Raw genomic sequence first — 23,349 nt, 5'->3', positions numbered from 1 at the left:
AGTGATGGTGACAGAGGAGATGACAGTGATGGTAGTGATGGTGACAGAGGAGATGACAGTGATGGTAGTGATGATGACAGTGACAGTGATGGTAGTGACGGTGACAGCAGAGATGACAGTGATAGTAGGGGTCATGATGATGATGATGATGGTAGCAAACATCTGTTGAGCACATACTACATGTCCACACTCTACTAAGTACTTTCCATGTATTCTCTCCTTTATTCTCGGGACAACCTGGGGAGTGGCTACTCTTATATCCCCAGCTTTCAGATGAGGAAACTGAGAGCTGGATCACACCACTGGTTAAATGGCCTCATATGAAATGTCTGGATCAAAAAAGCCTGGCCAGCCCCTCCTAATCACTCTGCCCGATCAGTGTCCTGTTTTAGGGAAGGGCTGACCTGGGCAGGCAGGAGCTTTAACGCCTCCACCTCCCTGCAAGACATGATGGGGAAATGGTGTTCGGGTTTCAAAGTGGAGGCAGGGGCTTTCCTCCTCCCTGAGGGAGGACTCCTTCAAGCAAAGCTTCCCAGAATGGCTGAGCAAGGAGGGCCCTATGCAGGAGCACCCAGTGGAGGCCAGCAGGACTGAGATCAGCTGGGATCCCCTCGCTTAGTCATGCCCCCAGCCAGGGCTGTGCTGGCCCAGAGAGGGTGCCCTGGTTACCACTGGAGGCATCAGAAGAACCCCAGACTGTTTGTCTTTGCAGTGCTCCCTGACCCCTACCCCTTCACCAAGCCTGCGGGCAGAACCTGCATGCCAACTCCAGAATCTTGTTTTCTAATAGCTTTCCAGGTGATGGGGTTCAGCTACAAAAAGCAGAGGGACCCACTGCCCCGCCGTGGGTGGGTCTGGGGTCAAACAGATGAAGGCCTTTTTAGAAGAGGTGAGAATCCAGGGTACCTATCCCCTCTCCTCCCCACTCCCTAATCTCCCCCAGAAACCTGCCTCAATTCAGACACGGCACAAGACGCAGGTTTTGAAGTCATTTTTCCTTACACCAAAACTTTCTAATGCTAATTTCTCCCTCTCTCTCTCTTATTGGCATGATGTAATTCCCCTTTTCAACAACCCAGATCTCTGAAGTCCTGAGTCATCAGGGCGAAGGCAGGGACAGCGAGGGGGAGGTCAGTTGGGACGGATCAAAGGTAGGGGGGAGCTTGGCAACGCCCAGGCCAGCCGGGATTTCCTTCTGGGCGCCTGGGGTGTCGTGGCCCACCGGCTCTCGGCCCCACACCATGCCAGACACAGGGACAGGGTTCCTAAGGCCCCTGCATTGTTTTTCATACCTCCTCTGGGCCAGTTCTGAAGAGACAAGGTGACTGTGGGACAGTGCGGGGGTTCCCAGCTCTGTCACATGCCAGCCCGGGCAGCCCGTGCCTGCTCCAGAAAATGGGACCTCACGAGGTGGGTGTGATGATTAAATGAATGAACACAGCAGTTCTCAACCAGGGGCAATGTGGCCCCCAGGGGACATGTGGCAGAGCCTGCTTGTTACATGTCACGGGTTGTTACAACTGTGGGGAGCAGTGGGCCAGCATCTGGTAGGTGGAGGCCAAGCTAGAATAAAAGCTCCTCCTGCTCCCTGCGTACCCATGTCACAGGCACTCATCTAGGAGAAAGCGTAGATGGCTACACCCCACAAGGTTAATACGGGTGATTTCCAGGTGGCGGGATTCTGCGAGGATTTTTTTTCTTCTTGATTTTGTAAGATTGTCGTCATCCCTGTATGATGGCTTCAGTTTTGCTTTTACAAGAGAGGGGTGGTGAATGTGGAGTGGAGAAGGCAGAGAGGCAAAGGCGCCCTGGCTGCCCAGCTGGGCTGGTGCCGCGCCACAGGGGAGCAAGCCCTGGCTCCAACTGGGGAAGACAGCCCTGGAAAACCACTGATTGACCGCGGGGGGCGGGTCAGAGGGGGTTCCAAGCAGAAAGAAGACGCGTGCGTGAAAGGTCAGCGGCACGGGGAAGCTGAGGCCAGAAGCCAGGCAGGGCAGGAGGCTCGACCCACAGCGGACTTTGAACTTTGTGCTCTCTGTGGTCAAGTCCTCACCACCGGCTGTGACAGATCAGGCTGCAGGGTCAAGTGGTCTCAGGCGAGGAGGCTGAGGTGACTACCCCAGGTCCAATGAGGGCAGGTGAGAAGCGATCCTCTGCCGCGGCTCCTCCGGAGACAGGTCTGCAGGAAGTTGGCCCAGGGAGCTCCCGGAAGGGTCCCCAGTCCAGTCAGGGTGGACCCTTCCGCTCTGCCCACACACTCCCTCTTCTGCAAGGCCCTCCTCTCAGCTCACAGCCAGCCTGGCCACTTGGGGCCTTTCTCACATTCTGCTTTGCAGCCCAAAAACCCTGCTCACCAGCCACATGCAGTGATACTCTGGAGCCACATAGCCTGAGGCCAAATCCTGGCTCCACCATCACAACCTGGGTAAGTAGGGACCTCTCCTCTCTGGGCCTCAGTTTGCTCATCTGTAAAATGGGGACAACGACAGCACCACCCCACAAGGGCACTGTGAGGATTAGATGAGTGCTTATCTGCACAAAAGGCTCAGAGTAGTGCCTGGCATACAATAGGCGCTGGGTAAGTGTCCGCTGTCCTTACTGTTGCCTTGCTGGTGATTCGGTCCTTGCTGCCACAGTTCCTGTGCTCACACCAGCCAAGGACTCATTGTGACATGTGGAGGCCACTGGCTCTGGAGTTAGGCTGCCTGGGTTCCAGTTGTGTAACCTGAAACTCTCAAGGTCTCCGTTTCCCCTGCTAACGCCTCCTGGGGCTGAAGAGAGGATGCAATGCACACATGCCTAAAGGTCTGAGAATGACTGCATGAAATGATCATGATCACCCCGCGGCCCCCTCCACTCCACCTTGGACATGAATATCATCTGGCCCTGAGCTCTGGCCCTGCTGGGACTCCCCAAGCTCAGTCACCACCAGCCTGCTGGGACAGTTCGAGCTCTTTCATTTTCCCACCCTGAAGCAAGCCTCAGTCACAGGGCCATGAAACGTGAACCAACCAGAGCAACAAACAGATGTCAGCAAGTCATCGTTCCCCTTTCTAACGGGCAGCCCTGCCCCCGAAAACCACCAGCTGAGACCCCACTGCACTTCCCCCTCTGCAGACACGAAGCAGAGCGTCACCTAGAAGGTGCCCAACTGTGTCCCTGGCCCTCGGCTCCAGCCTGATGGGATCGCCTTCCAGACAGCACAGGCCCAGGCTGGACCTTCCCACCAGGCCTCCCTGAAGGGAAGGTTCAAGAAAGGGGCCCTGTGAGCCACAGCTCGGAGACCTCAGGCCTGGGATTTGGAGTAGCAGGGGCCTCTGGTAGAAAGCCCCCCAGGAGCTCACCAGGCTAAGCCCAGCAGCCTGACACCATTACCATCACTCTTCCTAGGCCACAGAGGTGGGCTCAGAATCCTAGGGCCTGTGTCCACACCAAGAAAGGCTGTGTGCACCATGGCTGGACCATGTGTTGGAGACACCACGCGTGCAATCCCTCGCACACCTTCCTTCAGTATGGACACAGCCCTGCAGCAGGGGAGTGGTACAATTCGCTCTTATGCAGAGGGCCAGAGGCCTGTGGGGTTACAAGTGGAGGGGTAGAGATCTGAGCTCGCTCCTCCCTCTCCGTGGGTCCCTCTCCTCCTCCAACAGGATGGACCTCCCAACTAGGCAAGCTGTTCATTCATTCATCCAAACAATGTCTGCTGAGGGGCAGTGCCTCAGCGTCCCCATCGGTAAAATGGAGAGAGTAACAGTATCTTGCTGGGTTGTAGGGATCACTAATAGAACCTGCAGAGCATAGCCCCTGGCAAGAGGAAACACACTAATCACATGAGTGGCCACTGCACGGTCACTACTGTGACTAACTGCCTGGCCCTGGCCACTCGGAGATCCCTGCACTCCTAAGCCTTCCAATCTGTGACATCCCGGGCTCCTGGATGGCCAGCCAGTCCTCAGTCTCTGCATCGTAAAGCACCACCTGCCCCAGGGTACACGGGTTTACCCAGCATTAATCACCCCACGCTGGTAGACTCTGCTCCAGAAGGCGAACCCACCTCTATCTTTAACTCCTATGCTGTCTTATGATGTCCACCCCATAAAAACCGCACAGACCCCCGGAGTGTGCCTGGCTGCTCTGGCCTGTCCCTTTGCTCACTGTTCCCTCTGCCCATTCCCACCTCCAACCTGCTACCCTCATCTCCATCAGTCTCCATCCTACCTCTCCGTCCAGATACCTGTCTCCTAAAAAGAAGTCCTTCTTGAAACTACCCACCCCTGTGATGGCGTCTCTTCCTCCGTCCAAACACAGGACAAGACGTAAACCTCTCTGAGCAATGTGCTGTGTTCTACGGTGTATCATAATTGTAATACCCCCATTTAACTATGAGTCCCTTGAGAGGGAAGAGTATGTCTGACTTTCCAAGTGCCATGCCTGAGAGCACTCACTATGCAAGCACAGCGCCCCAGAACACTCACTTTGCACAAATAATATCTGGTGTTCAAGTTATACACCTAATGCTTACCCTTTACGAATAGTTGGCATCCAACTTCCCACATCAGTTCCCTTAACTTTTCTGACAAAATCACAAAGGAATGTCCACCAACCTTGGCAAACACTAAATTGAGAAGCTCACTTATTTCTACCTAAGATGTTTCTGCAGGAGGCTGAAATAGTTCCGTGTGCATCCAACAGGTGCATATACATTGACGGACCCACACAGACATGGGGTCAGACCTGGCTTTGACACTAAACTCTACTTCCTTCCAGCTCTCTTTATCTGAGACTCCATGAGAGCATCTGTAAAAAAGGAATAAAAACCTATCCCGCAGGATTGTTATGAAAATTAAAAGAGCACTATGCCCAGCACACAGTAGGGATACAATAAACATCACTGCCAACCAGGTACATTAGGTCCATCTCCTACAACAGATTTGCTTACCCTACTTTATCCCCCACCAGAGAAGACTGCAAGCTTTGCCGACCTGCCACCAACCTCAAACCCAGGAACCAGATGAGACCACGGTCATGTGAATTTCCTTTCTAGGGAAGCCCCTCTGCTCTTGGTACCCTGGAGACCTCAAGGTCTGCTGCTGCATCCCAGGGATCCTGGGGTGGGAGTAGTCATCACTTCCATGCTCTCCTCTTCCTCCCGGACACACATGTAAACCATGTTCCCCAGTCTCCCCCTGCACTCTGTGTGACCGCGTGTCTGAGTTCTGACCAACCAAGCGGCCAGACCTACAAACGGGTTGGCTGTGGTGCTCACTCTCCCCATCCCCGCAACAATGAAGGACCTAGGGGAGGGCAGAACCATTTCACAAGAAAAAGAGGGGGCAGAACCCTCGGGAGACCCCTGCAGGACTACAAGAACTGGGCTGCACAAAGCCACCCAGATGCCAGGGCTGCATGTTACGGCAGCTAGCCTGCCTGGTGAACACACAGCCCCTTCCATACCTGTGCTCCCCTTCCCTGCGGAGCCTCACACCGATGTGTGTGGTGGTAAACAGGTCGCCTAGTCCACACAGGGAGCCAACATGGGAGGGAGGAGAGCCAGGCCTGGGTCTGCTCAGAAGACTGTGTACTCCAATTTTCAGATATTCTGGACCTCTAAGGAAGCTGGCACTGGCCCAGGATACCCAGAGAAGCTAGCAGAAGTCCCGGTGTGATCTTCCCTCTCCAAATAACCCCACCTGAGCTTGATGCAGCCAGCCCAGCCCAAGGGAAGCACCCAGATGCCTGATTCCATATACTCAATTCCTATATCCACCCAGGGACCGGATGATCCAGAGCACGTGCTTCCCTCCAAAGAGAGTTCGCCCAGTGCAATCAGTTCAGTTGCTCTGTCCACCCTACCATTTCTGACAGTAGCTTGAAAGCAGCAGAGCCATGAACAAAGGATGCCACGGGAAGGCAGGAGTCTGGGTTTGAATCCCAGGAGGGCTGCTCAGCCAGCTGCAAGGGTCCTTGGGCCACACACTTCCCCTCACCCCTTCCCAGCTGGCAAAACCAGAGGTGAATCAGACCACTAGTGTGTTCTAGATTCTAGGATCCTTACAATGTAGTTATGGACGAAGGGAGTTGGGTTTTAAAAGTTCTGCTGGGCTTTGTCATTTAAGAGTCTCTTAAAGCACTGCTACAGGGCTATTCTTCACTATTTATTGGGAGGTAGCCAGGTTTGCAAAAAAAAAACAAAAGAAAAAACAGACAACAGAAGCGATAGAATGGAAGCTTTACAGGGCAAGGAGCTGCCTGTGTGCCCGGCACCTCGCGCATTCTACATACTCATTAATTTTTTAAACAGATAATAACAGCTCCGGAGAGCAGAGGGAAGGAAACTGATAATCACAGAGCATGTACCAGGTGCAAGCCACTTTACTGGGTGATTTCTAAGTACCATCTCCTGCCTCAGGGCCTTTGTAATTGCTGTTCCCTCTACCTGGAATGCTCTTCCCCCTGGAAGTCCTATCACCCCCTTCCCTGACCACTATGTACAAAGCAGCCCACCACTCGCCCCACCCTGCTTGCTTTTCTCCACAATCCCAGTCATCGGATTTTATAATTACTTGCTCTTAACTTAGTTGTTTGTCTGTCACCCACTCCCACCAACACAGGCTCCACGAGGGCAGGCTCTTGTTTTCTTCTGAGTGCCTAGAACGGTGACACTTATCTGCTGAATGAAGGCATGAAAACACTGCCAGGCCTCACCTCACTTACCCTGACATCAATGCTAGGAGGAAGTCCCTCTGATCCTCGCTTTACAGATAAGGACACAGGCTAGGGGCCTGCCCAAGGTCACCACCTGGGACATTGCAGAGGCAGGATTTAAGCTCCCCTGTCCGATTTCAAAGTCCAGGTCCTCACTCCCCTACTCCACTGGGTCTGCCGTGTTCTCTTCCTGTGGCCTCGCTGCACACCCCAAATGCCAGGGCGAGTGCTGTGCACATGGGAGGGGTAAGGAAATGGCTACTGAAGTCAGGAACCAATTTCAGCACCAGAAATATTTTCTCTGCCATCTCCTTTGCCTCAATACACACAGCAAACACCTCCCCCACACACACATCTCATCACCCTTCGGTTAGGGCTCTGCTGATGTAAGCGAAGCTTCCTTTCAAAATGCGCACAATCTCCCTCGGTGCCTGTTGAATACACTGGGTGGTTCATCACCAGAGCCAGGAGCAAGGAAGAGAAATTCTCACTTCCTCTCTTTCTCCACCATGGGGCTGGGTGGCCTGGCTTCCATCCTGGGGAAAGCAGGAAGTCGGGGAACAAAAAGCAATGCCCTCAGGTGGAACTGCCCAGACCCTTGTCCTGCGGGTGGAGGTCAGCACGCGTCTTTGTTGGAGACCCTTGGTCACCTGTGTTCCTTCAGCTCCAGGGAAGACCAAGTGGCCAGACCCTCTGAGGGGGATCCCTGGTTGGTGACCTTTAGCCACACCAAAGCATGACTCCAGGTAGCAATAACTCCAGGCAACACTGCCCTTCCCTCTTCAAAAAGAAGCTCAGCTCCCCCATCCCAAAGAAGTAAGCAAAAGAAAATCCAAACTATCAAAATAGAGACAACTCCATTGAGTAAAAATAGAAAATGTTTTCTTTGAAGGAACAAGAGTGTATTCGTCCGTTTTCATGCTGCTGATAAAGACATACCTGAGACTGGGCAATTTACAAAATAAAGAGGTTTAATGGACTCACAGTTCCACGTGGCTGGGGAGACCTCACAACCACGGTGGAAGGTGAAAGGCACGTCTTACATGGTGGCAGACAAGAGGAGAATGAGGGAGCTAGGCAAAATGGTTTTCCCCTTATAAAACCATCAGATCTCGTGAGACTTATTCACTACCATGAGAACAGTATGGGGGAGAGCGCCCCCATGAGTCAATTATCTCCCACTAGGTCCCTCACACAACACAAGGGACTTATGGGAGCTACGACTCAAGATGAGATTTAAGTGGGAACACATCCAAACCATATCAAAGAGGCTGAGACTAACCTCAATGACCATCAATAGGTGAGGGTCAACCTACATTATTGTGATACACTTCTATGACAGAACACTATGCAGCAGTGAAAAAGAATAAGGCAGCTGCACACGCATGGAGGGTCTCCAAAATATTCTGTCCAGTGAAGAATAATGGTGGACAGCTAGCTGTGTGCATGCATGTCCAGATACACAAGAAACGAGCAGCAGCGTTTGCCTCCAAGGAGGGCCACTAGGGGCTGTGTGGGCATCCAGTAAGGGAAGCTTCATTTTTCATTACATGCCTTGTTATACTAATCAAATCTACCTGATGCATATAAGAGTATTTCAATTTTTGTAATTTATTTTAAGAAACTAGACTATGCCCCCCAAGGAATTTTTCTTAAACTGCTTACAACAATTTCATTGCCTTCCTACCTATGAGACCTGCTAAATACCCCTAACTTTCCCCAATGCACTATTCATCTCAGGGAACTCCCTGGAGGCCACCCATTTTTAGGTAACAATACTTCCTTCCATTTGCGCAGAAGTCATGAAGCTCTTTCAGGGCAATTAGCAAAACAGGAGTTGGAATCCTGGTCACTGCATGCTGACTATACTAGTAGGTGTTTATTTATCCTCTCCAATCCTTACAGCAACCCTAGACATGAGGTGCTCCTCCCTAAGGATGAAGAAAAAACAAGGCCCAGCAAGGGAAAGCAAAGCGCCAAAAGTTACACAGCCGGGAAACTGCACCCTCCAAATCCAGACCCAGCACCATGAGACCACAAAACCCAAATCTGTTCTGTCCCATAGCAGAGATGCCCCACGTCAGGCTGCCTCACTTAATCTCATGTATTCCTTCAATCAAAGGTATAAGCTGACCCCCTGCAATGTCCACGACAACAAAACACCAATCGGGTACCCTCAAGACAAGTCAGTACTGGCTGGCGGCAGTTGAGGCGCCCTGGGACAGCTTTGCCTTCTACCAGGTCCCCCTGAGCCCTGCCTACGACAATGCCCCAGAAGTGCCCTGTCTCACTGCCCGGTGAGACACTAAGGAGCAGGCAGGGCCGCGACACCAGTCAACCTCTGGGCCAAGCAGCCCAAGCCAGCAGCAACTGCCATCTCTGTCACCCACTTGCAGGAAAGCTCAGCCACACGCAGTGAAATTCCTTCTACCTGGACTGGCATGATGTTGCCATGGAAATAAAAGGCATCTCAGATTGCACCAGGCAAATGCCAGCATCAAAACTTACTCCTTCCTTGGCTGGGCACGGTGGCTCACAGCTGTAATCACAGCACTTTGGGAGGCTGAGGTGGGTGGATCACAAGGTCAGGAGATCGAGACCATCCTGGCTAACACGGTGAAACCCCGTCCCTACTAAAAATACAAAAAATTAGCCGAGCGTGGTGGCAGGCGCCTGTAGTCCCAGCTACTCGGGAGGCTGAGGCAGGAGAATGGCGTGAACCCAGGAGGCGGAGCTTGCAGTGAGCCGAGACTGCGCCACTGCACTCCAGCCTGGGCGAAAGAGCGAGACTCCGTTTCAAAAAAATAAAAAATAAAAAATAACTTACTCCTTCCTTAAAATGCACTTACTTATTACAGCCTGGGGAAGGCAGACCACGTTTAAAGTTTAGAGAGAATATTGACTTTTTATCCTCTCTGTCTCAGCCCCTCCCCTCCACCACCTCCAATCAGACAAGTTGTCTAGGAAACAATTTTGATACACTCCAAAATCCTCCTATGACAAATGGCATGGAAAGGGGGAAAAAAATTCTCTGTGTTTACTGCCACGAGAAACATCAAATAAATTAAAGGCAGGCTAGGCACAAGGTGGGGAGCGGGGGTATGTGACAAAAGTGAAAAAGCAATTAGCATGCGTACATGTGGACACAGATGAGTTCTCGTGGGATCTGTGACCACCCTGGAGGACACAGATTTTAATTCTCAAGTAAAAACCAAGCCATGTGGATGTGTAACTCTTAGCTCAGCAAGTGACACACAGTAGGTGTGCAGTAAGCCTGTGCTAAACAAAGTCCGAGTTCAGACAACAGCTGCTCCCCACCAAGAAAACACCAGACTAAAAAAACCACTGAGAATTAAGGTGGCTTCTCCTTTCCCATCCATAACGAGATGCCCAGAAACATTGCAATCAAACAGCAGAGTGGTGAAAATTTCAAAACAAGCCACTGATGAATTATGGCTTGAGAATAAAGAACACTACTATCACCTGTGCCCCGACCCCTGAATAAAGGACTTTCTGACTGGATCCACCATTGTGAAATACCGTGTGCCACACTGTCTTAAAAGTAAGATGAAATAAAAGGTAGGCAGCTTATTTGTACTTCTTTGGTGCAGAAGAAACAAAGCCTACAGACAAAGCCCTCTGCCCATGGACAAACATGTCTAGCAGGTGATCAAATTCAACCCAGAGACGAGAACAGCAAAATGGATTCTGGTCCTGCTGAATCCGGCTGCTTATGTAGAACCCCTGGCTGCCCTGGCTGTCATTTACAACCAACACAACCACCACCAGCCGTGAAGAGCCAGTGAGGCCCAGGGACTGGGAAGTTTGGGTACAAAGAGGGTATGGGGCACCACATTCAGGCCACAGTCTGGGCAGACGGGCCCTTCCCCACAAAGGTGCAGTCCTGGGTCCCCCAGGGAGGGGGCCCTGGCCTCCCCATCTCCCCTCCCAAGTCAGCTGTCGCCTGTCTGCTTCCTCCTTTGTTTACGAGCATTTCGGATCCAAAGTCTCCAAGCACAGGGTGCATCAGACCTGGCAGCTGTCACAAGCCACATTAGGCATGCTGTTGGCTCTGTAAGGATTTAATCAGTAACTGGCCCAGAAGACCAGGGCAGGGCAAGCTCTGACCTGATCCCACAGGAGGCAAAGTTTACAGGCAGGCCAGGTGGGTGAGGCTGCTGGCTCCTCTGGTAAGACAACCTGGAGGGCTGTCAGGTCCCTTGGACCCCAGACTAAAAGGTGTCCCTAGCTGGTGTCACCCAGCAGGTGGGACTGGGAGCCCCAGTATGCCTGCATCCCAGTCTGATGCAGATGTGCTCCTGGAAGCCTGGTCTTAAATCTCTCACGATTCAGTTAATTGGATCAACGGAGACAGACTGCAGAAGGTTTGGGTAAAAAAGAGTATTTGGTTTGTTTACTGGTTTTAATCCATATCAATCACTCTAGGTCTTGTTCCTGAAGCCCATACAATTAACCAGATATTTACCAGATGATTCTGAGTTGGGCTGTGTAGACGGCTTAAAATATGGATGATTGATATTTCAAGTAAGGATATGACTCTATAGGAAACACACTCGGAACATCAGGAGCTCAAGGCTGGGCATGGGGCTGCTGCGAAGCCACAGGACTGCAAAGGGTTTTTGTTGTAGGGAACTGCACTCAAATTCACCTTTGTTTCATTTGGGCTCATATTTCTCAATAGAGTGCTTAGGCTGCACTATAAAACGCAGACAGATTACATAATGTCCAGGCCTCAGGGAAACCCCACAGGGGCTCCTCTGCTTCCCCGAGAGCCTGGACACCAACCAGGTGTCTCATGATGGGACAAGAGCCCTGGTGGCAGTCCCAACCTCACCTCTGCCCCGGAGGCCAGCCCTCTAGCCAGGCCAGCCCTCACAGCCCCACCTCCAGACTCACAGGCCCTGAGGCAAGGCTCCCTGGAGTCCCCCAGAGGGCAAGGGCAAGACTTAAGGACACCCCCTGCCTGCAGTGCTTGGTGATGAAACGCAGCGGAAAGGGGATTTTGCCCGCCCATCGGACACTTCCTTATAGTTCCTCTTGCCACATTTCCTAACACCAGAGCATGGCTCTGCCAAGAGGAATCTTGCTCCGTGGATAAGCCTCAGTCCCCAGGACTAGACAGGTGCTCTCCAGAGAGGCCCACGCTACCGACGGTGCCACCCACTTGGGCTGGCCAAGGGGCCTCTGGCTATTCAGGTCTTTCTTCCTTCCCTCTCTCTCTCAGACAGACCTCTTGAGCAATTGGAGGTAAGTGGGGAGCCATTAGCCTCGAGAGCTGGCTTCCTGTAAACTGAGGGCGGCAGCAGCGGGACACTCGCTCCTGGCTTCTCCCATGGGGAGAAGGGGCTCCGCCTGGCCTTCCCACGGCAGGTCACTGTCCCTTCTAACCATTTTCGTACCCCCACCACCACTCCCCTTCATTTTGTGGAGTGTAAGAGAAAAAAAAAAAAAGCCAATAAAGTACCCCTGAGCCAGGTGAAAATTCTGAAGCCAGATCTGGGTCTCCAGATCCCAGGCAGGGGGCACCGCGGTCACCAGTTCCTCCCCACATCGGAAACACTCTTTACTGGCAAATTTTCAGAGGCTCTCTCCCCCTCCATCCATTGGAAAGCCAAATGCTGCGGCCTGTGGCTCGGGACAGGCTTGAGAACATGCACCAGCCTGACCGGGGACTGGGCCGCCTCCCCGCGACCAGCAATCCTCCCTGAGAAAGGAGTCTTTGCAGATATTGCACCAATGTGCCCACAGGAAAGAGAAAATAGGTGCTCTAAGCACGTCGGACCCCAAATTCAGAATAAAAGTCCTCGAGTACTGCAATGCTCTGGGGTGGGGGGTGGGGGACTGGATCAAGGAGTAGGATTCTTCAGCTAACTTTTCCCCTCTCCCCATTCCTTGGGGAATGTGTCATGGCCTGTGACACACCGCCAAGGGAACATGGATGCCAGGGAAATGTCTACACACGCTACACGTTTGTGACATGCCATGTAAGCGACACCCTGTTTCCTGGCTGGGTTTTCTTGGCACAGGTGTGGGCAGGCAGTGGATTCGGCCCCCTCCCACTGTGCTTAGTAAACAGGATCACGGTGGCCCCAGGGAGGAGTGTGCATTCTGGAGAAGACAAGTCACCCCTCCAAGGAGGATGGGACCCCCACGGCAAAGCTCAGGCCCCAGCCACAGCCGGTATTTGAAACTGTCCTTGTTTCAAAACACAAAGCATCCTGTTCAAGCTCCTACCCGCCACCCCCACTCTCCCCTCGACCCCACCACAGCTGTCTTTCTCCACGTACCAAGGCCACCATTTGCAGATCTGATTTCAGAAACAGATCAATGGTTTTTCCTCTCCGACTCATCCAGCTGACCCAGTCCTAGCCATGTATTTAAAAACAATAACAAAATTAAACCTCCAACAACAAAACACACACGTATACACACACTCTACAGACAATGCCGGACCAGGGCTCGACCAAGCAGCTTCCAGGCTAGAACTCGACCACCGCTGGGTCCTGAGATATTCCAGGACCACTGCCCCCTCCCCCTCCACTTCCAACCTCTCAATGTACGAATGAGATTTTCAGAAAGGGAAGCACCCGGTTCTGCCTGCCAGCCCTGGCAGGAAAGAGAATAAAGGACGGGTAAACCAAACAGAGGAACTGGCTTCTGGAAATTCTTTGGGTTTGGGGGTTTGGAGGTTTTGTTGTGTTGGTTTTTTTTTTATTTTGAGGGGTGGTATTTTGTTTTCCCCTCCCCCACCCCTCAGATCCAGATGGGCCAGGGGCTTCCAGAGAGAGAACCCCCACCACCATCAGGGCCCAGCGTCGGGTCCATCCTCGAGTCCCAGCCACCAGAAACACAAGAGCTGGGGGCAGAAGGTCCCCGGGCACCCAGCCTGGCGGTGGGCCCAGTCTCCAGAATTTTAAGGGTCTCTCCCGAGCCCGGTCGGCTGGTCTGGGCTTCAGACTCCAAAATTGAGCCCAGCGAGCAGGCCAGGAGCGGGGCGCCCTGGTTCTCCCCGTTCCCCCAGCACCCCCCACCGCCCCCCAGGCCCTGGGCTCTAGGTGCAGCGCCAGGGGGCAGCCAGGGAGGGCGCATCTCGGGCCCCGAGGGGAGGCTGGGGAGCAGCCGCGCAGAGCCACTCACCGTGGCGGACGCCAGGCTGTTGTCGGCCAGCGTTAGGTGGTGCGGCTCCCAGCGCCTCAGGAATTTCGAGGTGAGGATCTTGCTGAGAAAGGTCCGCGGGTGCCGGATGACACAGACCTGAATGTCGCCCTCCTGCAGCAGTTTGTACCTCATCCCGTTGCAAAGCAGAAGAGCCCGGCGGCAGGGCACTGCGCCCATCTTCGTGCCCTCGGGGGCCGACACGTCGCCCCCCAGCAGCGGCTTGGTCTCCTCGATCTGCCGGGGGTCGCCGCCGCCACCCGAGCTGCTGGTCACATCCATGGCCGCGCCGGGGGAGGGGGCTGGGGGCGGGGAGAGGGGGCTGTCCTGGGCTGCTGGGGCGGCGAGGCCCCCGGATCCGGCGGCCCGCACCCCCCCACCCCCCGGGAAGGTGGGGGGGTGTGGGGCTGGGGGCGCCCGCAGGGGAGGGGGCGCTGCCCGCGGGGGGCGGCGCGTGCGGCGGGCTGGGACGGCCTCGGCGCTTCCTGCGGTGCTCTGGGCTTCCTCCTAGCTCGTCGGGTGCATGCTCGCGGTGGCTGACCGGGCTCGGCGGGCGGCGGGGAGGGGCGGGGGAGGCCGAGGGCGGGCCGGGGCCAGGCGCGGAGGGCGGGCGCCGGGGTGGGGGCGGCGGGGTGGGGGCGGGCGTGTCTCGGGGCCCCGCGCCGCCGCGCGCGTGTGTACGGAGCGTGTGTCCGCGCGGCCGTCCGGGCGAGAGTGGCCGCGGGCGGGGCGGGCCGCGCACTGGGCTCGCGGAGCCCGGGGCGCCCGCGCGATTGGTCCCCGCGGGGTCATGTGCCCGCCCCTCTGACGTCAATGGCGGCAACGGCGGCGGCCGCGGCGGCTTCGGCCTCTCGCGGGCGGAGTCCGCGGTCCGGGCGGGGTCGCGGCCCACGATGGGGAGGCGCGGCCCGACGGGAGGGGAAGCCCCTGGGGAGGGGGCTGGGGCGGGCGAGCTCCGCAGGGCCCCGGCCCGCCCCGCCCGGAATGTGGGGAGGGGGCGGGGCGCGGGGGCGGGGCGCGTGACGTCACGCCAGCCGCGCCCCCGCGGGTGCCCGGGCGGGAGCCCAGCCCGGCGGCCCGAGAGAGGGGCCTGCGTCCCGCCCACCCCGCCGCCCCCGGGCTGGACTCGGACGGGGAAAGAAGGATACCCGAGGGCCGGGGGCTGGGAGGAGGGACCGGGGCTGGAACCCTCGACCGCCGACGCCCCCTCCGCGGTCCAGGCTGCCCAGCGGGCTGGCCAGATGGAGCCGTGGGACGCGGACGCCTCCCCGACTGAAAGTGTCCCCGCGGTGATCATGAGCCCACCCTGCCCTGTCTCTCACTGCGGGACCCGGCAGGCCTCGAACTCTTGGCCTTGGACGTCTGCTGGCTTTGGCCTTGGGGGTTCTCAAACCTTCTGGGGAAAGGGGACGGCCCCCCTATCCCCCTTTTTTCTTCTGCTCCTGGAGACAGAGCCTCTTCTAGGAACCCAGTTAAAGCCCCCACTACCTACACAGCCACCCGTCTTGTGCGCACCCCAGCAGCTCCCCCTACTTTACCTTCCCTGGGACCCCACCTGGTCATTTTATCTGAGTTCACAGGCCCAGCACCAGCCCACGAGAGAACCATATTCCATTCTCTTGTGACCCGGGGTATCAGGAACTGCAGCCTGGATGCAAAAAGCTTCCTTTCTGCCATCACAAGCAGCCGGCACCTAAGGCCACCTAGCAAATGCTCAGCTCCTCAGCCAGGTTTTCTTACCTCCACGTGCTCCTGCAGCTAATAACGTTAAAACCCCAGATTTTTGCCTTTTTAAGTGAAGGTGCCTCTGTAGTGAACACATGAATGTGTGCAGCGTGTTGAACTGCGTCGTGAACACTGCGGAATATCCACAGCATCTGTGCCGTTGGTGGAAATTATTCACACCCCCTCTCCCAAGAACAGGCAGCGTGAAGGTGCTGCCCAGAGGACCCTCTCCCCGAGCCTGGCCAGGGTTTCAGGAAGTGGGTGAAAGGCAGGTCCCAGGCTGCATCCCTCATCAAAGAAGACTCACATCCAGCCTGCCCAGGAGATGCCTCCTGGGGGAGGCACAATTAGATTAGAAATTTAGAAATTCATTAACTCCCCACAATTTGCTGCCATTTCCTTCAAGTTTTGAGCTCGAACAGCCTTGAGAAAACCACCACGCATGAAGGGGCAAGACCTAGATATGTAGGTACTAGGGGGTGGTTGTGGCCAAGAAACCCCCCAGTCCATTAAGGGGGTGGGAATAGATCCTTCGTTCAAATTTTTTTTAATTGAGTTCCTGCTGTATGCTGGTCACAGGCCAGGCACTAGGGTATTAATAGTAGTGACTATAATAACCACTGTGGCCAGAGACTTCCTATGTGCTAAGAATTTTGTATGCACACATCATTTTCTTCTCACACCCTATGACGTAGGTGCTGTCCTCATACTCAACCACAAAGCAAGGAGGTCAGAGTCCAGAACAATAACAGACATTGTGCTTGGTGCTCCAGGAACAGAAAGGGCGATGTCTAACCCAGTGTGGGGGACCAGGGTACTCTAAGAGTTCTTTAGGAATCAAGTAAAGAAGGGGACAGGTGCTCGAGGAAGAGGGAATGGCTCCTATCAAGGCAAAGAGATGAGAGGATGCTCAGCTTGTTCAGGAAACTGAACTCACTTGCCATGGAGTTCAAGGTCCCTGGAGGAGGTGGAACAGAGATGTAGGCGGTGAGCAAGCAGCGCCCTGAAATGCAAACTGAGGGACTAGAGCAGTGGGGAGACACCACATGGGCCATGCAAAGGAGTGACTTGTACACGGCATCTTCAAAAGGCTGCAGTGTGGCACAGATGAGCGTTGCAGAGGAGAAACCTACATGCAAGGAGGCTAGTGAGGAGACTTTCATCCCTACCTCCCCCCACAGAAGGAAGCAATAAGGGCGAGCACAAAGTCCCTGAGCAGAGTGGCCCAGTGGCAGGCAAAGCAGTTGCTGTCCACTTCAGGGACATCCGTGAACACGCCCTTACCCATACAGGGCATAAAACTCCAGTAGAAGGAGGAGATTTAGCAGGATGCAAATCCCTGATATATTCCAGGACCTTTCCAGACATCCTCAATGCAGTGCAGTAGAGTGGCTGATTTGTAAACATTAAGTAGGACATACCATGATAATGACCGGTACCCCAATGCCAGATACTATGCTGAAGGCCTTATATATTTGTTCTCATTTATTCCTCCTCACCAACCTAGGAAGTAGGAACTATTACCTTCCTCACTTAAGAGTGAGGAAGTTGAGGCTCAGACAGGGTCAGACAACTATGAGGATCCAGCTGAGTTTTGAACCTCAGATTCTGTTTGACCTCAAATTCCACGTGGTTCCCACTCCTCTGGGAATTTAGGAAGACATTACAAATGTCTATCTTTGTAATGTTGTCCTGAGCAGGCATTCAGGAAAAAAGTATTGAATTCAATCAATGTCATCTTTAAATAACAGTATTTCTTGAATATAGTTTCAAATCAGGGAAATGGAGCCCCCAAGACACTGCAAAGAAAGTTCCTAAGGGCAGGAGCCAGAATCGCGTGTCTGGCAACAGCACTAGCTCAGTGCCTGGACAGAGCTGGGGTACAGCAAATACACAGCGATGGATTGTCCAACACATACTCCTTGGTACTTAGCAAAGGTCCAGCCACAGGATCAGGTCAGTAAGTTGCGGGGGATGAGATGGGATGGCATTAGTACTCAGTCTGTGACAGTGTGACAGTCGAGTCCACAGCCTCCTAGACTGGGACTTGGGTAACTCATTGCAGGGCCCCTCCACCTTCCAGTATCCCAGATTCCCAACCTAGAAAGGAATCTTAATCCAGCCGTCAGACTCCATCAGAGCTGCATCCCTGGAGCTCCCCAAATTATAGGAGACACAAGTCCATCGAGCTCCTGTGAATGGACCAAGTCCCTGAGTCATGCTCAATGCCCCAGAACTCCCTCCAAAGAATGGTCTGAGCCCCTAAGAGTCTCGCCTTCTAACACTGAACTTGAGAAGCTTATGGAGTAGCAGGAAGGGCACGGTGGTTCATGCACCCTTCACTCCCCTTGGGCTCTCGCGGGCTCGTTCACTAACCAAAGGCCAGTTCACCAGACAAACCTGTCATTTTCTGCATTCTTTGCTGGCGGTGTCTCCTTGTGTGAGCCAGGTTCCAAAGGATGACGTCTGCCCTCACCTGAACTACCACTTTCGTTCAACAGCGCACTGTGGGGTCACCCCGGGCCACACTGGTGGAGGACTCACTCGGTCAAGCTCAGTGCTGGGAGCTGGGATGCCATACTGAACAGGCAATAAGGTGCCTTCGTGGGCACAGTCTCAACTCCAGTTCTCTGAGGTGTCCCCTGTAGCCAACTCAGAAGGGAAAGACACACCTGTTACCCAGGCTGCCATTAAGGAATTTGATGAGGTGGCAAAGTCCCTGTTGGGGAGGAGAGCAACGGAGCTGAGGTGCAGCCTAGGAGAGGTGGAGCTGAGGCGCCTTCCAGCAGCCGCACAAGTAAGTGGATGTTCCCCTGTTCCCGTGAGGGCAGCATTTTATGTGCTATGGATCTGTAGTACCCAACAAGGTCCCCGGCCCTCAAATAGGTGCTAATGGGTGCTAATAAACAGATATTTAATGGAATCAAATAAAAGAAAGAATGAATGAAGCAGGGCAAAGTAAATGCATCATGATTATCTGTTGAATGGCTAGATCTAGCTGCAATGCCAATGTCCTCACTCCGAGCTACATGACCCTGCTTCATTCATTCTTTCTTTCTTTTATTTGATTCCATTAAACACCTGGTTTATTAGCACCTATTTGAGAGCGGGGGATGGTGTTGGATACTACAGATCCATTGCACATAAAACGCTGCCCTCATGGGACCTCAGCAACTATTGTCCTGGGGGATCAGCAACTATAGTCAAGGGGCCAGATTCAGCCCATGGACTCCAAAGCCTAAAATATTCACTCTCTGACCCCTTTTCAGAAAAAGTTTGGCAACCCCTACAATAGACATAAATAACTTCAAGAAGAGAGATACAGCAAAATGTACTGAAATAATTAGGAAATGATGGGTTTTATTACCTTTTAAAACATATTATTCATTTAATTGTAACTTTACATAACTAAATATTTTTTTTTAACTGGCTGTTTAACAACCAGTGGTCTCCAATGAAGATCCACCCCAGCCGCTGTACAGCTCTCTCTCCTTGCCCCACCCCACCATGGAATGATGCACAAACCCCAGTGCACTGCACTGTACCCTCCAAGCGAGCAGGGTTCATTCTGGTTTTGCTCAACACTGTATCCAGTGTCGTGTTCAACAGTCAGCCTGCGGAAAAAAGAAAAGCCTGATCTATAAAGTTGGACAATTTCCCTGGTGCAGATACAACCACCGTAGCCAATTATTATACAAGCTATCAACATGTGCCCTTTGACATGGAGTTAGGAAGACATGCACCCCACAGCAGAGTTTTCACCACACAGATACAATACACCAGCAAGCGGCCAGATTCAGCCCATGGACTCCAAAGCCTAAAATATTCATTCTCTGGCCCCTTTACAGAAAAAGTCTGGCGACCCCTACAATCGACATAAATAACTTCAAGAAGAGAGATACCAGCAAAATGTAGTAAAATACTTAGGAAGTGATGAGTTGTATTACTTTTTAAGATATTTAATTGTAAGTTTACATAACTTAATTTTTTTTTTTTTTTTTTTTTTTTTTTTTTTTTTTTTTACTGGCTGTTTGGCAACCAGCTTGCAAAATTTCTGAAAAATTAACAATCAGCTGTCATGAGCCATTACAGGTCGGCTTCAGGACACCGCTGCTTGTTTCTCCAGGGCATTGCACAAAGTAAATGCACCATGATTATCTGTTGAATGGCTGGATCTAGCTGAGATGCCAATGTCCTAACTCCCAAACTACATTACCCTGCTTCGTTCTTTATTTCTTTTCTTTGATTCCATTAAACACCTGTTTATTAACACCGATTTGAGTGGCAGGGACTTTGCTGGGTATTACAGGTCCATCACACATATGATGCTGCCCTCATGGGAGCTCACAGTCATGTGGGAAAGCCAGACGCCCCCACAAAAAAATAATCACAACCGCCCCCCAAAAAAGTATGCCAAGAAAAAAACAAGCTCTCTGCTCTTTCGCTTACCAGCTGTATGTATCTTTGATTTATTTACTGTGAAGTGGAGTCGTCACAGTACCTTCCTCCCAGGTCGCAGAAATTCAATGAGATGATCAAGCCGAACCCAGAGTAAGCACTCGCAATAGTGTTAGCTATTTCACATCACCACTGTTATTTTAGAACCTGTGTTGTCACGACCCTTGCAATGGGCCCTCCATCTAGACCACTGTTCTGAGTCGTTCCCATTTGCCCAGCAAGTGGGTATAGACCCTCTAGACACAGCATCTCTGCAGGATTGGAAGCAGGGTTTCCAACTTGGGCCATATTCACATTTAGGATGGATGACACTTTGTGGCAGGCAGCTGTCCCGTGCACTCTGAGATGTTCTGCAGCATCCCTGGCCTCCACCTGTTGGATGCTAGTAGCATCCTCAAGTCATAACAACCAAACATTTCTCTGAACCTTGCCAAATGTCACCTAGGAGGCAAAATCACCCCTGGTTTCAAGGAATATGTTTACTTCTCCCTCTCAGCTGGCAGATGATGCTGTGGTGTTAGCCACCTCCTCATCAGTTGTCCTGTGGGTCACAGTCTCGGGGAGATTCTATTGTCCACACTCGTACCCTGACACGTTCCTCCTCAGATGCCACTTACAGGGTCTAGTAGCAAACTCATTCCCAGCCAACTTTATCAGACCATCAAGGAACATAGGGCCCCATAGGATGGAATGAGATGCAACTTGTATTAAGTCATGGTTTTGGAGTCCGTTTAATGGCGTGAGGCTGCGTGTGTAATAAAATGTTAAGCACCAAAAGCAGGCAACAAAATTGTTCCTAAGCAGTCCCAATTTCGTAGCTACCCATGATGCTATTGCTTTTGGGGGATTCTTCGGAAGTTTCGTCTGAAAATTCTGTCTCAAAATTACATCAGCCAGGAAAGCATTCCTGAGTCTCATTTATAACAGGCATCAGGTACTAGCATAAGAGAACAGACACTCCGTACTGATGGCATTTAATGTGCTGATCAAATAATAAAATGTGCTCATTCTCCCGGTGTAAAAAGAGGAGTCGTGTTTTGTGAAGTTGGTGAACATTCTCCTCCCTCTTCTGGGCTGATGTGAAGCCAGCCCATTCTCTAGCTCCAGCAGTGGGAAGGGAGGAGAGGGGAAGGTGATTCACATTCAGCCGCCTGTGATGCTGGGGAGCCGAATGATAGCTCCCCACCCTCTCTGCTTTTAGGAGACGAGGGAGGGCAACAAGGGAACATGAAGTGCCAGCCTCTCCCCCTTCCCTTCTCACTGTCACCAAATAATTAACTCTGGAGTTGCTGAGAAAGTACTACAGAGGACTCAGTGCTTTCCTAGAACTAATATTTCTTACAATCCGTTGATTCATTGCTTTGCCTACATACACCAAAATAATAGTAGTTATCTCCGGAGAGATGGGATTATGGGCAACATGTTGTCTATTTATTTATTTAGAGACAGAGTCTCGCTTGTTGTCCAGGCTGGAGTGCAGTGACGCGATCTCAACTCACTGCAACCTCCACCTCCCAGGTACAAGCAATTCTCCTGCCTCAGCCTCCTGAATAGCTGGGATTACAGACACTCGCCATCACACCCAGCTAGTTTTTGTATTTTTAGTAGAGATTAGGTTTCACCATGTTGACCAGACTGGTCTCAAACTCTTGACTTCAAATGATCTACCCCCCTTGGCCTCCCAAAGTGCTAGGATTACAGATAGATATAAGCCACTGTGCCCAGCCTCTTTTCCTTTTGAAATCAATGTTATTTTTGTTTGGTTTGTTTGTTTGTTTGTTTTTTTTGTTTGTTTTTTTTTTTTTTTTTTGAGACAGAGTCTCGCTCAGTCGCCCAGGCTGGAGTGCAGTGGCACGATCTCGGCTCACTGCAAGCTCCGCCTCCCGGGTTCACACTATTCTCCTGCCTCAGCCTCCCAAGTAGCTGGGACTACAGGCGGCGCCGCCACGCCCGGCTAATTTTTTGCATTTTTAGTAGAGACAGGGTTTCACCATGTTAGCCAGGATGGTCTCGTTCTCCTGACCTCGTGATCCGCCCACCTTGGCCTCCCAGAGTGCTGGGATTACAGGTGTGAGCCACCGTGCCGGCATTGGGGGATTTTTTTGAGACAGTCTTGCTATATTGCCCAGGCTGGTGATATAGCAAAACTCTTATCTGCAGTGGTGTGATCATGGCTCATTTCAGCCTCTACCTCCTGGGCCCAAGCAACCCTCCCACCTCAGCCTCCCAAAGTGCTGAGATTATAGGTGTGAGCCTACCACACCCAGTCAAATCGATGTTTGGAGTATACTTTGCATGTAACAAACTGCACCCATTTTGCCAGGCACAGTGGCTCCTGCCTATAATCCTAGCACTTTGGGAGGTTGAGGTAGGAAGATTGCTTGAGCCCAGGAGTTCATGACCAGCTTGGGCAATGTAGTGAGACCCTGTCTCTACCAAAAGACACAAAAAAACCCACCTCGTTTTAAAAGAACAGATTGACAAGTTTTGACACATATATACACACATGTGACCATCACCTCAATCAAGACATGAACCTGGAACTTTCCCACAGACTCAAAAAATGTCTTCCTGCTCCTTTGTAGTCAATCTCAGTCACCCACCGCCAGCCCCAGGCAATCCTCGATCTGCCCTCAGTCACTGTAGATAGTTTTACCTTTTATTGAACGTCACATACATAGAATCAAAAAGTATGCACTCCTTTTCTTCTGACTTCTTTGGCTCGGTAGAGAAGGATTTGAGATTTGTCCACATTGGTGCTTATATCGTTGTCTGTTCTGTTTTGTTGCTGACTAATATATCCATGACACAGATATCCCTCTTATGAGTAAGTTTTGCTTTCAATTCATTTTAATTTTTTTAATGCCATTTATTTTTTAAGGAAACTCACAGAGACTTTATGAAGAGTTCAAATGCCAGGCTGCCGTTGACTCGTGGACCTGGGGCTTGGCTACACAGAAGGGAAGGCCATGGATCATATTTTTAAAAATAAAAAACACTGGGGGGCTGGGCACAGTGGCTCACGCCTATAATCCCAGCACTTTGGGAGGCCAAGGTGAGATGATCACTTGTGTCTAGGAGTTTGAGACCAGCCTAGGCAACATAGGAAGACCCCATCTCTACTAAAAAGAAAAATTAGCCAGGCATGGTCACACACGCCTGAAATCCCAGCTACTCAGGAGGCTGAGGTACAAGAATCACTGCAACCCAGGAGGCAGAGGTTGCAGTGAGCCAAGATTGCATCACCGCACTCCAGCCCAGGCGACAGAGCGAGATCCTGTCTCA

At 52.3% G+C, this 23,349-nt stretch overlaps 1 protein-coding gene across 1 annotated transcript in view; it reads right to left on the bottom strand.

Moving 5' to 3' along the window:
* Positions 1-14,438, bottom strand: part of CMI (c-Maf inducing protein) — a 267,857-nt gene extending 253,419 nt beyond the window's left edge. The window contains exon 1 of the mRNA XM_011757393.3: positions 13,864-14,438. Coding sequence (XP_011755695.1) covers positions 13,864-14,163 — 300 coding nt within the window. The 5' untranslated portion in view covers positions 14,164-14,438. The remainder of the gene's footprint in view (positions 1-13,863) is intronic.
* Between the last annotated feature and the right edge of the window lie 8,911 nt (positions 14,439-23,349).

Source organism: Macaca nemestrina, chromosome 18 (genome assembly GCF_043159975.1).
Source record: "Macaca nemestrina isolate mMacNem1 chromosome 18, mMacNem.hap1, whole genome shotgun sequence".
Taxonomy (NCBI): Eukaryota; Metazoa; Chordata; class Mammalia; order Primates; family Cercopithecidae; genus Macaca; species Macaca nemestrina.
This window is presented reverse-complemented; position numbering and strand designations above follow the sequence as displayed.